Consider the following 17,421-nt stretch of genomic DNA (forward strand, 5'->3'; position numbering starts at 1 on the left):
GTAACACAGGGCGTAAGGCCGGAGGGGGAAGGGGACACACCCAGGACGGGACGCCAGTCCGTCACAAGGCACCCCAAGCGGGACTCGAACCCCAGACCCACCGGAGAGTAGGACTGCGGCTACCCTAAAATTGCTCCAGTAAAATGACCCAGCTGGATAAATAATGGGTAAATAATTGTAAGCGTATAACTGTAATAATTTTAACCTTAACATTGCAAGTTGTTTTGGAGAAAAAGGTCAGCTAAATGAATAAATTCTTCCTTAAATTCATAGAAACTGACAACCTTCCACTCAAAACAACCAGTTCTCATGTACTGTACTTTTTATTTATGTAACATAAAATGTATTTATGAGTGACTCAGTGGAAGTAGTGTATCTAGCAGTGTAAATCACCGCAGTGAATAAGGTGTGTGGGCTGATAACACTACATAGAGTTCATTGGAAGTCGTTTTGGAGAAAAGCATCTGCTAAATAAATGCAAATATGCAAACAAAGAAATTATTACATTACAGGTTTACTGATGCAAATATTTCAGACTATCAGCATACAGCGGCAGATTTTGCACATACTGCTGGAAATTATAAAATGGACAAATTGATTTGAGTACATACAACTTCTGATGTGGTCAAAAGATTTTATCTTTGACAATAGTGACTAAAATAAAAGCACACGATTTACAGTAAGCAGCTGAAAATATCCAACTGTTAATACCCAATAATAACATGGAGTGGCACTAAGCTACAATACATAAACCAAAAGCATAAAAGTCAAAAAAAATGTTGAAAAATAACAATCTAACTGATAAATTAAGATTATAAAGAGAGAGCAGTAGGTGGCTCTTTGGAGATCTCGAGAGACCACAGGCCCCGTAGTATTAAATAATAAAACCTTTATTACTCCCAGGCACTATAAAGCCTGAATCCAGATGACAAATAAGACTGACTTTAATTCCGACCTCCTCTTTCCATGTGTGCAGTCCAACCAAAACTGTTTTCAATCATAACCCTGGGAGACGAGCCAATAATCATGATGTTTAACACTGCCTCAGACAGAAATTAAGCATAATGTGAGCCTTCTGTCAAAAGCCCGTCTGCCTGTAAAACTCCTGAATGGAAGTCCTAAACCATACCAGCCCTGCAACTTCCTTGCAAGTATAGGAATGCGGTCATAGATTTGGTATAATTATTTATTTTGTGATTGTAAACTAAAGATGTCACTGGAAGCTCAGACGACACGGCTTTGACTCTTTTACTTTGGACACATCATGCGGAGAGGACACAATGGAAAAGGACATCATGCTGGGAAATGCGGAAGGTCAACGTAGAAGAGGAAGGCCAGCTACGCGGTGGATCGACGCAACCGCCGCAGCCACGGATGCCCCGCTTTCAAGTCGTAGCCGGTTGGCGGAAGACCGGACGCTTTTCAGGACAATCATCCATAGACTCGCAATGAGTTGACATCGACTCGATGGCACCTGACACCAACAAACTGTAAACTGACACCGACTTGTCACGGTTAACCCCTTTCGTCCAGAAAAATTCCATGATGAGGAGAAGAGTATGCACTGAAAAGGACAAATCTCAGGAAGGTTCCATTTCAAAATCACACACACACAGCAGGCTGATCAATGTGCTCCTGAAATCTGACATCTTAAGTACCATACTCTGGTAATGCAGGTTACAGCCGTTTAATTTTGGGTGCCTTTAATTTGCCAGGAACCTGGTGGTGGGGGATGGGGGGGGGAGTATTTTTGGAAACGCAGAGACTCTTGGCTGCGAGTGGAAAATGCGCGATGGGTGTCTTGGTTACTGCCATGGGTGATCTAATGTCCCACATCGCCGGCGTGATTGGGGGGGGGGGGATTGTTTCATCTCATGAAGGTCCGAAAAGAAGAAAAATGAATTTTTGTCCCGCAACGGCAACGCACGTGACATGTTTTCGACGCAAAACTGAAACTACAGGCTAAATTCAGTCTTCATATTTGTTCAGTTCAGAAGGGAGAGACGCTCATTTGGCTCCAAGTGAACAAACATACTCGGCTGTATATGTCGACAGAGTGACTGTGTCCACGCTTGTGTCCACGCGTTGCCCGGCACTGCAGTCTCGCCCCGCGCAGGACAGAAATGCTGCGCGGCCCCTTTAAGATGAGCACGGGAAGCGGCCGCCACGTCGGGCTCTCACGGTCTCCCACGTTTTATTCGTGAAAAAAAGGACTCATTTTGGCTGATTTATTTATCTGGTTCTCCCCGGCGGTGGATGGGATCCGGTGCACCCGCTGGAGCGCCTAAAGCACCGGGGAAATGGCGTCCACCTGGGTCGCGCTGCTGCTCGCGGTCCTTTGCGTGATCGTCGCGCGCCCGGCGCCCGCGCTCGCGTGGGACATGGACCTGGAGCTCTTCGACCTGGTGGAGGAGATCCCGCAGACGTTCTACGAATTCTTATCGGTCGAGCGGGTAAGCTTCGCGTTGCCTTGACGATCCTCGGCGGATGCGCGAGGGCAGGCGGCGTGCGCGACACGCGCCGTCCGTTGCGCCGAGGAGTGTGTTTGCGGCGCTCCGCGCTGCCGCAGCTTTTCCCACGTTTGACTCGGTGCGGTTCGCCTACGACCGCGTTTGAGGAGGAAACGGCGAAGTTGCCGCGCGAGCCGCTCGAACGGGACCCGTCGCCGCGTCCAAATTGTCTCGCGAAGGCGCGAGCCGAGCGGCCCCTCCGTCAATACGCGTCCCGCCGACACGTTTTCCGAACGTGCGGTGCGCTTCGCTTCCACTCGCACGTGGCTCCTTGTTGGTGCGCCGACCACCCGATTGGCAGCCCCAGAGGAGCTCTTTCCGTGGCCGGCCGAGGAGCTCACGTTGCGGGTCGGTGGCCCAGGAAAGGTCGGGGATTTGAGAGCTTTGGAAAGCGGGGCGGAAGTGGAGTGTAAAACTGTACTGACGTGTCCTTCGCGCGGGCGGGCGCGAGGCGCTCACGATCAGCGTTTCTCGTGAATGTGCCTCTGTCAGGAGTGTGTGTGTGTGTGTGTGTGTGTGTCTCGTCCGTCCTGGCGGGATTGGCCCGGGTCACAACAAGCGCGCGCACTGATTTCCGGGGGGGGGGGAGTAAGGCATCTTCATTCGAGCTCTCACTAACCCTTTGGCCTCAGAACATGATTTGTTCATTTAGCTGGAGCTTTTCTCCAAAGCGACTTACAGTGTTAAGGTTACAGTTATTACAAGCTCACTATTATTATTTACGCATTTATACAGCTGGGTAATTTTTACTGGAGCAATTTAGGGTAAGTATCTGTAAGTATTGGCTGCAAAGGCAGCAGCTCTAGCCACTAAGATCATGAGCTGAATGTCTCCATAAACCCTGCACTCATGACTCCTACTCCAGACACAGGACTTTTCCAAGTGAACTTTTTCCTTTTTTCATAAAAGGCTTTTTTTTTTTTTTTTTTTTTTTTTTTTTTGGAGCCCCTTTTTTGATTATTGGCAAGTCTTTCATGACCGATTGGATACACTGTTTACTAGCTGTTGAGTTAATTCCCATTAGCGTTTCGCTCATTTAAATGCAGACTTCATTACCCCGGAGGCAATTGCTGGCCAAACTGCACTCCTGGATTGTCATTAGGTCCTCATTATTCTCTATTCTTCCATATTCATTCTGTGTGTAGTATCTCATTTGGTCCAAGTTTACAAAGATAACGAATTCAGAGAGTCTAAGCCCAGCTGGAGAGGCAGAGCTCATAATTGCAATATAATAATGCACATCCATGCATTGTCTGCTGGACTGAAGGATTCTACACCCTCCCTCGGTCATGTAAAATGATGTTTGATGGCTTGCATTATTTCCTCGGTCAGCGTACTTGTTAAAGGAGATAATTGATGAAAGTGATCTCGAAATATCCATTCTTTTAATAATTCCCTTATAATTTTGAATCGGGTTTTATATCGATCAATTTTTTTTTCTCTCTCTCCAACGCATGTTCTTGGGCACTTATGGGTTGATAATTTATTATATGCTTCACATGCTGGAGACGTTACAGACATATGTTAACATGTGTTATTAATGGTATGTTCAGATAGGTCAGCCCCCCCTCCAGTTATAAACCAGTGGCGGTTCAGGCTGTGTGTTTATGGAAAGAACAAAAGTGTGTTTATGAGTTTAAACCTGCTGCACATTTTGTGAGTGACAGCAGAGAACATTCAGCCCCACAGTGTTGCTGTGGGTAGGTAGGTTAGGGTTAGCGGTAATATCTGGATTAGTGTAATATCTATTCTTGTAAACCGGACATCCGGTAGTGTAGTGGTTAGGGTGACTGCTTTCGGGGTTGCAGGTTCGATCTTTGGCTGTAGTAGCCTTGAGCAAGATGCTTACCCTAAATTGCTCCTGTAAAATAACCTAGACTAACATTGTAAGTCGCTTTGGAGAAAAGCACCAGCTAAATGATTAGATGTAAACAGACTCATGGTGTATTGTAATGTTTTCTTGGGTTTAATCTTGAAATAATTTAGTTTCCTCCACTGATGCCAAAAATTTGCATTTATTTAGCTGACACTTTTCTCCAAAGCAATTTACAATGTTAAGGTTACAATTTTTTACCCATTTATACAACTGGGTAATTTTTACTGGAGCAATTTAGGGTAGGTGCCTTGCTCAAGGGCACTACAGCTGGAGGTGGGGATCGAACGTGTAACCTTAACCACTATGCTACCAGCTGTCCCTATTTTCTCCTCTCTCTGTGGTTAGGGTTAGACACTTTCCAACTATAAATGCCATATGTGCTGACATAAGATTATTAGAAGATGGATATTTTAACAGATTAGGACTGTTGTAATGCTTATGTTTCCGGGTCAGTCCTCTCTTTTTTTTAAAAACAAGTTGTTTCCGGATGAATTCAGGCCTTTGTAGTTTTACTGGAAACCGTATTTGTTGAAAGTAACGTGTGGGCAGGGTTCATTTCCTACACACAGCTTTTCGCTGGCACCGCCTGTAAAATAGTAGAAATGCGTTGGGGTGCAGGGGGGGGCATCGCGGGGACACGCGGTTCTGCTGGGCTGTATGCAGTTCAGAGGTTGACGCGCCCTTGCATTCTAATTCCGGGAGCCGGGGATTTTCTGAATTGAGCGCGGATCCTTGTCCGTGCACCATCAGCGCCTTCGCTGCACAAAGCCAGCTGTCAGCCCCTCTGAAATTGGCTGGTTTGGAGGGCAGTGAAAACTCACGCAGCCTTTAATGGCTGGGATCTCACAAAGAGGGGGAAAACCACACAGTCTGCAGCGTTGGCTGGAGCTTCTCAGACTTGTATCTTGAGCACAATTGTGCACTTTCCAAGCGGCACAAGTGGAACGTGGCTGGATAACGGCCGCAGGAGTTTAGATTTTTTTTTTTCTTCTTCTTCTATCTCGATGCTGGTAATTGCTTGACCTCCTCAGTTTTTATGAGGCCCTTTGTTGTTTCATCCAGTGAGCACTAAAGACTTTATTAGTGGGGTTTGGAGAAGCGTGCTATTTTTCCGCCCCAACCCTTGCCCTGCTGGGGTTGCCCTGTGAGAGCTACGGACCACAGGCCTCCCTTTCACAGCCCCCTTCTGTGGACAAGCTGTTTATTTGTTAACGAGCAAACAACTCATAGGAGTGTAAAATAAACAACACCCTCCCTCCAACAACGACAAAACCCGAAGATGTGCACGAATGGAAATATGTGTCGGTCCTCTTCTTAACACACAGTGAGATGTACTTGCAAGCTGGAAAAAAGTGTGTGTGGAGTGGTGGGGGGGGTTGAAGGGAACTGTTTGTCATGCTCCGTTAAAGCATCTTTAATATGCAATTAATTCATATGCAGTTAATTCATATGTAGTGTGAGTTCTCTGAAAATGCTGGTGTCTCTTTCTCAGGCTTTGCAGGAATATTACAGCATGGCGGAGCGGAGCCAGTTGCCAGGATCTTGTATAGTGTGTGTGTGTGTGTGTGTGTGTGAGAGAGAACGACGCAGCAGAGAGTACCGGGAAAGCGGGGCCAGAGTGCTGTGTGTCTTAGCCAGCCGGCAGTGTGAGTTTGCCCTCTACAGGCACTCGCTCTCTACCTCTCTGGGCTCATTTCCTAAATATGAGGATATCCCATCGTGGGACGGGACCCTGATCTATTTTCATCAGTTATTAAATGGTGCTTGTTCGTATTTAAGAAGGTGGCTGGAAGGTCAGATGTTTCTAATCATGTGAAATGCTAAACTGCAGTTGGTCCTTTGTGTTGGGGGTGGAATTACATATACTGTTAAACACCATATGTAATGAGCTCTGGGCATCAAATTTATTTAGCTAACACTTCTCTCCAAAGCAACTTATAACTATTTACTTATTTATACAGCTGGGTAATATTTAGTGGAGCAATTGAGGGTGAGTACTTTGCCCAACGGTACTACAGCGGGGATTCGAACCCGTGACCCTCGGGTCAAAAAGGCAGTAGCGCTACCCACTACGCTACTCGCTTTTTCTCTATCGCAATCCTATGTAGTGGAGAACCATCAGCTCCGTTTGTGACATCCTCCTATCGATCAAAGGCCATAGTTGTGATTATTACCATGATCAACCAACACTAATCTCAGCTTGTAATTTAAATCCACTGTAATGGATGGTTAATTAGCAGATATGAGGTATAATAGATAATTAATGGCTCATTAATACTGTCCCACATTTAATACGTGCTGCTTGTTTGATGGTGTCGTGCAAACCTGACCTGAATTTTGTCTTCATCTCAGCAGGATCAGTTTTCAAAGTTAGAAAAGAGTTCTGATTGATGTTATTACAGCAGTTGTGTCATTTTGGGAAGTTGGTGGAATGGGAATATGTTCTGGTTGCCACAGCTGAGCAGAATCATTTCTATTCTGTCCAGTGGTATAAATTAAAAATCTAGTCCCATGGTACCAGTAACTATCATTGACAGTTGCCTTCTCGTCCTGGAACTTTGATCGTCTTGGTAGCTAAAATGGAAGTCAAAATAAATCCATCTGTACCCGAAAACTGACCACTTTAACTGGACCGCGGGGTCTTCATCACTAAATCGTGGCAAGTAAATCCAAACTCTGAAAGTGCAGTCGTGCAGAGCGCTGCGTCGACTCTTTACAAATTTGGCCGGAGCTTCCCGGTCGCGTCGACTGCCTTTCTCCCATCCGCCCTCTCGAAATTAGCAGCAGACCCAAAGCCTGAGACTTTGCTGGGTTCTTTGCCAACGACAACATGCCAGAAGCTAATATGTGGCTTGTCCCACATCTCCACCCTGAACCTCAGAGAAGCCCAACCCCCTTCCCAAATTCCTGTTCAGCCCCATTCTCTCATCAATAAGAGGTGCTCAGCTATTTAAGGTTAAGGGCCTGACGGCAGAGTCGGCCGTCCACGTTGCCGATGGCGACTGACAGGTGACACCTGTCAACATCGCCGCTCCGTACAGTCGGAGAAGCAACCTGCTCGTGTTCGTCGTGAGGTCACACTTGCATCAGGGGAGAGGAGAATTTTTATTTTGCCGAGTTTTAGAACTGCTGCCTGGCTGTGATCAGCAAATATAAAAAAGGAAAAGGATGAAAACAGTTTTTTTTTTTTTTTTTTTTTTGTCCTCCCCTCATTATCTTAACATAATTACTCAAAGTTGAAGCTGTCTCATTAGCATAGGTAAGTGAACTATTAAAAAGCACTGGAACACTTGTGCTGCCTTAATGGAAACTCAGCACAAGATTCCTATTGTTCGAGACCCACACCTTTGTTCCCGGAGCCTTTGCCTGGGAAATTTGTTTTCTTAAGCACTTTTTGGAAAGTTTTTTTTCCCCCCCTCTTCTCTTCCCCCCTCCTCCCTTCTTCTTCTTTCTCTCTCCTTCTCTTCCTCCCTCCCTCTCTTCCTTCTGTTAATGGTCCGCATGGTCATACGCAGACATTCCTGTCACGGTATTTTGCGATTTTCTTCTGTTGATCATGCAAAGTAGACCTCCATACTACGACGACCGCGCGCGTTTGTCTCGAGCCGAGCGGGTCCGTGCCGAGCGGGGCCGTGCCGCGCAGGCGACCGCTAGATGGCACTGTTGTGGAGGGAGTGGCAGGAGGGAACCGACCGCAGGAGCGAGGAGACGGACGGAGCTTTTAGGCCCCATTGAGGCGAGTGAATGAGGAGGAACAAAGACCGCGGGCTGGACTGCGCCTCCAAATCGACGGGCATTTGATATGATTCAGAAATTCTTAATGATTTATTTTCGACGTCACGCGCAGGGCAGGGCCTCTCGAGGTGGAGCTACAGCCGAGTGATGTCTCCTGAAATGACTCGTCGCAGAATAATGGCGTTTATTAGCGCCTCTCTATTACTGCTGCCATCACTACGACTGATAATAATGAAAATAATCATTTTGGCATTAATAATATTTAATATTTTGGAATCTTCCGGTTTGGTTTTTTTCATTGTCTGCGTAAAAAGGTCTGTTATAGACAATATAGTAAAATAACAGACCAAAACACAAACATTCAAATTTGGATTTGAATTTTGGACCCCCCCCCCCCCGCAGTGAAATTAGAATACCAGTAATTTATTGTTATGGAACATAACTTTAAAAAACTACAACAACAAAAAAAAAAAAAAAACTACGTAACAGTTCGATGTGGGGAAATTAAATTCGGTTTTCCTACAAACGGCTCATCTCGGTTCCTGTTTAGTTAGTTACATTAAGACTAAAAAAGTTTATGACGGATAAATAATGAACCGAATGTGTACGAGGAGGTGGTGTTTCGCGTGTCGAGTGTGAACTCCGGTTGGAGCCTTTTTCTAGGTGTGTTTGTGTGTGTGCGCACTTGAGTTAGTCCTTTTAAACCCCCAAAGAAAGATGGCTTTTCATTACGTTCCTCTCCTAAAAAGTCACGTTTAAATTGTAAAATATATGTGCAGCATTTTCGAGGACATTTTGCAATCATGCCGACACGCATAACGTTTTCTGTGGAACCGTGTGTGGAAATGCAGCGTATATTTTGTTTTACTCTCGTTATTTACAATGAATCACGTCGAGTATCAGTATATCCGGGGACGTACAGTGTGATTTAAATTTGAACTTTTCCCTAATGGTTTAAGGGAAATGTAAAGTGGACTTTATATGAGATCTTCGCGTGATCCAACTCGTTTCGGTGACGTTCAGATAGCACTTTTCCAGAAACGTCGCTCCTTCCGCTTTTGCCGGATCTTGCGGGAAAAGCAGCGCCGCTCGCGCCGCTTCCGGCACCGCAGCTACCGCGCAGTAATTGACCGCAAACGCCGAGGAGGCCCGACTGGACCCCGGCGAAGCTGTGCTTTAGCCGAGTGTCTCCTGCTCGTCCATCGCAGCAGGGACAGACGTGCGCGACGGTGCGCGCGCCGACAGGCGCCAAAGCGAAGAAGGCCTCGCGGACGAGCTCGTGCGAGCGGCCCTCCCGCGCGCCGTTAAAATAACCGACAGTAACGAACAATAAGTAATCCTGTCACTGCCATTTCTGCCCATTTCCACTGCTTGTCTCGGTTCCGTTTTCTTGTAATTTCAAATTTGTATTAATGTTTTATACTCTGAAGGCGCGGGCACTACTCATATATAATATATGTATACGTGTGTGTATCAAAATATATATTAAATAGACACACACTTCAGGCAACACACACTGTGTGTATATAATATATAATATGGATAGTCATAGTGTGATATCTGCATAATTTAGAAACCGGTATTATATCAAAACTGCCATGTTTATTGACGTGCCGGTAGCTCTTTGCTGTATTACAGTAACCAGATCACTTAAGACCATATTTAATAATTTTTTTTAATTTAATATTGATTTGCGCAGTGCAGTCTTAGGAACTCTATGAACAATTTGTATGAATTACCCATTTTAGTACATCTTGTTCTTTGTATTTATAAATTATGCTTTAGTTTGGTACAATTAAAATATGCAGTTGGATAATATACTTTTTTGGTTTTATGAAACAAGCTTTTTTATTTTTTTAATTTTCTTTTTACTGTTTACTAACTTGTGATTAATGGTGGGGAAAAATAGTGTATTTATTAGTATATGTCTTTTTTTCGTAGCTTTGGAATTAATGTACATGTTGAGCCCAGGAGTACATTCCTAGACGTGGTTCTAATAAATATATTGGAAATTAGGTGCTGATATTTCTGGTGGGTAAAAAACTGAAATTAAAACGCACTGCGACTTTTTGTGCAATATTATATATGTTTTAATGTATTCTTTGCACAGTTCTTGAAATAGACCAGTGGCTATGTTTGCGAGGTCTTCGGTAAGTTAAAACGTATTATCTCTGTCCATCCTATTCCCTTTAATGCTTTTAAATATATTTTATGGTCATTCGGTCTTTTACTTGTCACCAGTGCTGGTTGTTACCATATTATTGCGGTCCTTAGCAACACAAGCTTTACAGCCCATGCTTTTCAGTAGTCTTTGTTCTCGCTAATTTATTATCCATACATATGGATATTATCTATCCATAGTCTCTTTTTTTTTTTTTCCCCCGGTATCAGAAAATTACTAAACTAGTAAAAGTTTCAAGGCCGGGGCAGATATGTGGCAAAAAGGATATTAATGCCCCACTCCAGTGTACTGTACTGTGTTTAGAATGCCATGTTACCCTGGACACAATAAATACTGACAAATACAGCAGTGTATCCACACCGTGCGGGAGTGTATGTTAATAACTTTTGCTCCACTTGCTTATTAGGTTATTAAGTTGCCTCTGTTGGAACATAGAGGCCTGAGCTCTGATTTCCTTTCCACATGTCCATAGTAGCTTGTGTGAAAAGTGCTGATGCTGCCTTTAGCATCCTCCCAATTCGGTGTGTGTGTGTGTGTGTGTGTGTGCGCGCATGCTTGCGCTCCTGTGTTTAGACTATCTCTTCAACACTGGGAGCAAAACTGAAGGACATCCTTGTAGAAAATTTAAACAGGATGATGTTGGCTTATCTTTTTTTTCCTCGGGTGTATTTTAAAAGCTTTTGAATGTGTATAGAAATTCCTAGAAACGATCTCCTCCTCCTGCTTCGTAGAAGGTCATTAATTAGGCGCAATAGGATTTTTAAAAATACTATCCTCCGAGAGGATTGTCTCTGAAAGAGAAGCGCTTCTCTTTTCATAATCATAAATTGTTGCCATTATGCGCCACAAAAGTTCAGGAATGTTTCACCCAGCGAGGCAAAGCTTTTCATGTTTCACAACCTGGCTTTGTATCGAAACAAAACTGAAACTTCAAGGCTCTTTGGCTCCGGGAGGAGAAATAGCAACCAAGAGGAATTTGTGAAGATTGCAGTGTTTTATTACACAGATATGGCCGGGCCTTCTCAAGGACGCGGCAGTGCTGAGGGGCCACAGGCTCCGTTCTCCTGCCTCCCCCATTTTGTTACATGCTTAAACTGAACAAATTAATTTAAAGGAGGATTTTGCAGACGTTTCTAATAGTAAGATGATCTTTTCAGTGACATTATTGTGGTAATTGTGTGAAGTTCTCATTTCGTATTTTGTGCATAATTTGAAATTTTTGCACACACTTAAGACTTTTTTTTTTTTTTTAACGTAGAAAAAAAGAAAATTGCCAGGATATATTATTTCTTTTTTGCCCAGCAGAAAATATGAAATCATACAATGCACTGTTTATTAAAAAGTGAGGAAAAATTAGTGCAACCTAATGTAACCTTCACATTTTCAAAGCTGTTTCAATAATTCAGTAACTCCTGACTGAATAATTCAGATTCTACGCCACAAATTACTTTTATCAGTTAATATTCCGAAACTGCGACTTTGTAATTTTCTGCCACGTGAGAATGTAGAGAATTTAAATGAATAAATAAATAAAAGTAATTAGGGTGTGCTCTGTTCTTCGTTAAAACGTGGTATTGTTAACACTGTGTCATTGTTTCCAATTTCTAAAGGAACAAATCCAGATCCAAAAATTGAATGGGTACATGGCTTTCATTCATTTGTACATTCATTGTATGCTTGAAGTGAGCAGTGTATTACTGTTTTTGTGTATGGGGAATATTTTCTTTTTTGATATTATTTCATGATTATTGTTCTGGTTAATACATGTGTGTTTTTCTTTCCATGATTTATGCCATATTTAGGACAAAGCACCGCGTGCGAATATTGTTGGACTGTCTGCGTCACGTCTGACTTTTTACCGCCACGTGTGGTACATTTGATCCGTCTAAGCTGTCCTGATGGGAACCCTGTGTGCCGCACTGTTAGAGTGTTGCCCAAATAAACAGTTGTTTAGGAGCGAACGGGGAGGCCGGACCCCCACACAACCCCTCCCAGAGGAGACTAAAACCTGCCTTTTTTGTGAGCAGTAATCCCTAATTGGGGGGGTCGGGGCATATTCCTGTCGCTCTCTACCTGAATTGTCCACACGATAAAGCAAACGTACACGTAAGCTTTTCTGCTCTGACTCGGGTGAGGAGGGGACCTTCAGCAGGTGGCTCTTGTGACATCATCCTAGGTGGCAGGAGCATCATGTAAATGGATTGTGTGGCTCTCCCTGTCTTTCTCTGTGTCTAGGCTTTTTATGTATTTTTTTAATTTATTAATCTAAAAAAAATATTAATTTTTTAAATATTTCTTATATGTATTTTTTAAAGCATTCAACATGGGACATATATTAATGATCTTATTGCCATTAAGCCCTTTTTCTATTGAGCTGTTGGAATACACAAGTGAGAAACAAGAATACATATTATAGGCACAGTTTTGTGTGTGTGAGAGAGAGAGTAGGTGTCACTCAGTCTGTCATGCTTATTTTCTGCTGAATTATTTGTTTTTCAGTGAACCGAATTGATTGCGGAGGAGGGGGTGTTTACCTCGCGATATCAGCACATGACAGTGAAGTTTACCTTAACGAGCCTCACCTGTTCCCCAGGCGGGGGGTCGGGGGCTCGAGGCCAGGGACACACTGACAGGCCTCCCTTTGTCTTGCCCCCTTCTCCACCTCCAACCCCCCCCCGACACTCACCCATGCTTTTCTAGGACGCCTCGTCCACGGACATCCGAAAGGCCTATCGCAGGCTGTCCCTGACCTTGCACCCCGACAAGAACAAAGACGAAAATGCAGAAACCCAGTTCAGACAAGTAAGTGTCCAGAATCCCTGCACTTTCCCCGCCACCTTTTATTTTTTTATTTAAAGATAAAAAAAAAGGGGGGGGGGGGGAATCTGAAGTTCCCTTTTCCCTCAGTTGTATAAAGTGAACTTTGTAAATAATTCTTAAGAAACGTTTTATGTAAATGATGGGATTTTTCTAACTGCATCCTGTTGCATCCTGTTTTAATTCCGATATGACTGTAATTACCTCTCAGGTCATCTTTGCTCCCAAAGGTAACAGAGGGAAGTGTGGGAATTACCAAAACAAGAAAGCTGATGTATAATGATGTGGTTCTGGCTACATGAGTTAATTATGCAGTTTTAATTAATACAGGAAGCACTAAATGTGAGGTATGACTTACAGCAGTAGGAACTATGGATTAAGATGCTGTGTAATTAAATACTACTGACACTGTAATTTAGAATTACAAATTTAGAGCATTTTCTGCGCAGACAGCGGTTTGATTTCTGTTCATGGAGGTCAAGGAAAGTCCATCAGTTGATAAATGAAAACTACACGTGTGCCATAAATTAATTAAAAAATGAAAATAAAATGTTAAATAGAAGATATTACGCTATTAAGATATTAGCTTAATATCTTATGAGATACTTATCAAAATTATAAAAATATTAATAATGTTTGGTTGAAGTAAAAGGAAAAATGTGCATGTAGATTAGAATTCACAGTGAGCGGCTGGAAAGAGAATTGATGGTGAAAAACTGACCATATTTTTTTTTTTTTTTTTTTTTTCTTCTCTTTTCTCCCCCGTACATTTGTCATTGAAATGGTAAAGCCAGATATCTTATTGCACCTTCAGACTAAATAAAAAGTTTTTGTAATTTGGGGTCACTTTCTATTGCTCAGATGTGTGTGAGGATACTGAGCAGGTTTTTAGAATTTTTTTTTTTCTTTTTTTTTTATTGGTCAGAGGTAAAGCACAGTGACTATACTTTGTCCCTAAACTCACGAGCCTCTCTTTCTGCTCACTTTTCCTCCAGCTCGTGGCAATCTACGAAGTCCTCAAAGACGAGGAGAGACGGCAGAGGTGGGTTTGCTCGCTTCCCTAACTGACTGGATTAATGTGTTACTGTGTGTGTGTGTGTGTGTGTGTGTGTGTGTGTGTGTGTGTGTGTGTGTGTGTGTGTGGGGTTTTTCATGCAACCACTGCTGTAACTTTATTAACTTCCAGTGATGTGACCAACCTCTGATCACCTTCCCCCGTCAAACTCGCCCTCAGTCTCCTGAAACGGTCCACATTTGTGCCCAAGTATTTGGCGGCACAGCTAAGGTACTTGACCGCGGTGAGACCACGAGTGCAGTGTGTGCCATCGCTGGAGACGCGTTCGCTCGCACCTCGTTGTCACCCTTTTGCTGTGACCGAAGCGCCCCCACCCCAGGTCTGCTGTCACATGGGAAGGGGAAGCTCTGCTTAAGGCGTCGTGTTTGGGGAATGATTGCGGACGGTGCGGCTTAGCTGGTTACAGTGACCTCCCACCCCACATGTCCAGCCTCTATAATTTATGTTCATTGCTGGGATCCCCCCCAGCCCCATCCCAACCCAAGTGTCAGTTTCTCGTCTGCCTGTGCGAACCCATCCTTTCCAAGGTGTTGACAGCACAAATGACTTCGTAGCACACGAATGCAAGAGCGAGGGAACACGATACAGGTACTGTTTGATGGTAGCGTCCTGCCGCGTGTATGGTGCCCGTGAGCGTCGTCGCACTGGATCCACCCAGAAATGTGCTCAGTTACCACCAAATAAGCGGCACAGTGCCCCAGTCGATGTGCATCTCCTTCCCTTATCATGGCCAAGACAGTTGTAGATCCTTCACTGCGTGGCAGGCGGGGGTCGTCCACCCATGAGGCCATGCGGAAGTCAAAAAAAGACTTTGACCTGAATTTCTAGTATAAGTTCCCCCTGGTTTCTCTGCAAATAAAGTCCCTTGTCCCGAGGGCATGCGTTGAGCAATGCGCTTGGCAGCTAAGTCAACATGCAGCTCGCTGTCGAACGGCGCTCGGGCTGTCCTCCGTGTCTCTCCGAGCCGCAGCTCGGAACCGTCCCCGCAAAGCCGACCTCGCCGGCGCGCAATTGCTCGCACAGCGGAGCCGTGCAGCTCAATGGGACCACCGTACTGAAAGGACCCGGTTTGTATGGAAACTTGGGCCCCATCTAAAACTCAGCATTAATGACTATCTATTCATCTTTTCACATGGATCCATCGATCCTTTCTCCCTTCTGTCTGGGTGCTAATTCTGGCCCTCTTTCTTCATGGGTCCATCGGCGCCACAGTCTATTTATCTTTTTGTCTGTCACTCCATCTGCTTCCCCGTGTCTCGGTCTGAGGTTGAGAGCCGATGAAATTGCTCCGTTTCCCAGCGACCAACCGCACGTAGTGCGGAAACGGGAGAGTGGTGGCAGCGGGTGTGGGGGGGGGGCTTCCTGTGATCCATGATAATTTTCATTGATAGGAAAATCGATGCACCATTGATCCGCAAGCCTGGGCACTTGGAAGGGGGGATTTGTTCAGTCGGGCCGCCATACTGTGCACCTCTAAATACCTTGCGCTGTTAGGAAGCCTTAATGCACAATATGGTACAGCCTGCAATGGCATAGAGCTCTAAATAGGATTTTGGATGAAGAAAAGGGAGGGGGGGATCGATGTTTGACCCAAGCCGCATGTTCTAATAGCAACCTGGGAAAAAAAAAAGTTTGCATTTTTCTCTTAATTGCCACCCTCTGAAACATGTCCAAGGGAAGGCAGCGCTCCTGGCTGGGGGTTAACCTGGGTGATTAGGGCTCTGTTTGAAGTTATTGAGCGAACAGGTCCTGTTGATGCACCGTTTATTTATTTATTTCTTTAAAAGCAATTTGAACCCGCTTCAAAAGAACGGCGAGTAATTTGGCCTCCAGAACTAACTGTTTCAACGTACACAATTCCAAGAAATGCATCCCGCGCTTCCGCCGCCGCCCCGCTCTCGGATCGCGCATCCGTCCCGTTTAAGGTTACGTCCCTCTTGAGTTGCACTGCCCGCATTGTGACCATTGGCTTTGTGCTCAGTCCACGTGAACTGCAGCCGCAGCATTTAAAACGTGTAAAATCGGCACATTTCCCGGTGTTTCGCCTGTTTAACTGGACAGTTACTGTTTTTAGGACCTCAATTATCCGCCCCATCAAGGAAGGATTAATAGATTATGTGCAGATCAATTTTAAGGCACCGAGCCCTGAAGCACAATCACGACACGTCTGTTGGAGATGTTCCTGAAATGCTTAACTTGACCGCGTTTTTTCATTTCTTTTTTTTTTTTTTTTTTTTTTTTTTGCAGATATGATGACATCCTGGTCAACGGGCTGCCGGACTGGAGGCAGCCGGTGTTCTACTACCGCCGTGTGAGGAAGATGAGCAACGGGGAGCTTGGCTTCCTGCTCTTCCTCATCCTGACGGTGGGCCACTATGCCGTCATCTGGTCCATCTACCTCGAGAAGCAGCTGGTAAGCGGGTGCAGGCTGGCGGTGGAGCATCAGCGGCGTGGCCCCCCCGTCCGTTAAGGTTACGATGAACAGCCCTCGGAATGTGGGTCCTTACCCCCCCCCATGAACAAAATATTTAGATTAGTGCCTCGCCGCTGACTCCACTCAACCCATCAGGAGCGTTCATATTTAGCCCTTTACCTTTATATCTGCACATTAAAAGGCAGGATTTGCCGTTTGAAATTCTTTCTCTCGTGTCATTCGCACCGAAAGATTTGCGTACCGATGCAGAGTCGCTATATGGTTCTGCTGTGCGGTGCAGTGATGTCAGTGCGGAGCGCCTTAAATGACTAATTTACGGAGACAGGCTGAACAAGAGTCTGATTAGCCAGGATGCCAGGGGCAGTTGCGGAGGATATGCCCCTGCAGTGAGGAATTTAGCAGGGCAGGTGGCCTGTTAGCGCAGCGTGGAGCCACATGACCCCAGGTTCTGTGCCCCTTCTCCCCTCGTGTGGCTCCACACCGTGGTAACAGGCCTCTGTTGCCATCGGGAGCTCCTGGCCGACTGCATGTTCCGTTGTGCGGTCGCACGCCTCCTCCAGTTTGGGGGGAGAGGGAGGAAAAAAAAAAACCAGTGCGATAGTCGCTGATGGCCCCTTGTATTCTTTCGGAAAGGATGAGCTGCTGAGCCGGAAGAGGAGGGAGAAGCGGAAGAGGAGCAGTGGCAAGAGTGCCGAGGATCTGAAGTCTGTGGGCCAGGAGAACGTCCAGAGGTGACTGGGTAGCTGACGCCAGCACACACACACATATACACATAGAATGTAGTGTTAAGGA

At 45.0% G+C, this 17,421-nt stretch overlaps 1 protein-coding gene across 1 annotated transcript in view; it reads left to right on the forward strand.

Annotated features, from left to right (window-relative positions):
* Window positions 1-744: 744 nt before the first annotated feature.
* Window positions 745-17,421, forward strand: part of dnajc1 (DnaJ (Hsp40) homolog, subfamily C, member 1) — a 36,185-nt gene continuing 19,508 nt past the window's right edge. Inside the window, exons 1-5 of the mRNA XM_018741731.2 lie at window positions 745-2,453; window positions 13,004-13,105; window positions 14,116-14,162; window positions 16,443-16,608; window positions 17,263-17,360. Coding sequence (XP_018597247.2) covers window positions 2,301-2,453; window positions 13,004-13,105; window positions 14,116-14,162; window positions 16,443-16,608; window positions 17,263-17,360 — 566 coding nt within the window. The 5' untranslated portion in view covers window positions 745-2,300. The remainder of the gene's footprint in view (window positions 2,454-13,003; window positions 13,106-14,115; window positions 14,163-16,442; window positions 16,609-17,262; window positions 17,361-17,421) is intronic.

Source organism: Scleropages formosus, chromosome 7, assembly GCF_900964775.1.
Source record: "Scleropages formosus chromosome 7, fSclFor1.1, whole genome shotgun sequence".
Classification (NCBI taxonomy): Eukaryota; Metazoa; Chordata; class Actinopteri; order Osteoglossiformes; family Osteoglossidae; genus Scleropages; species Scleropages formosus.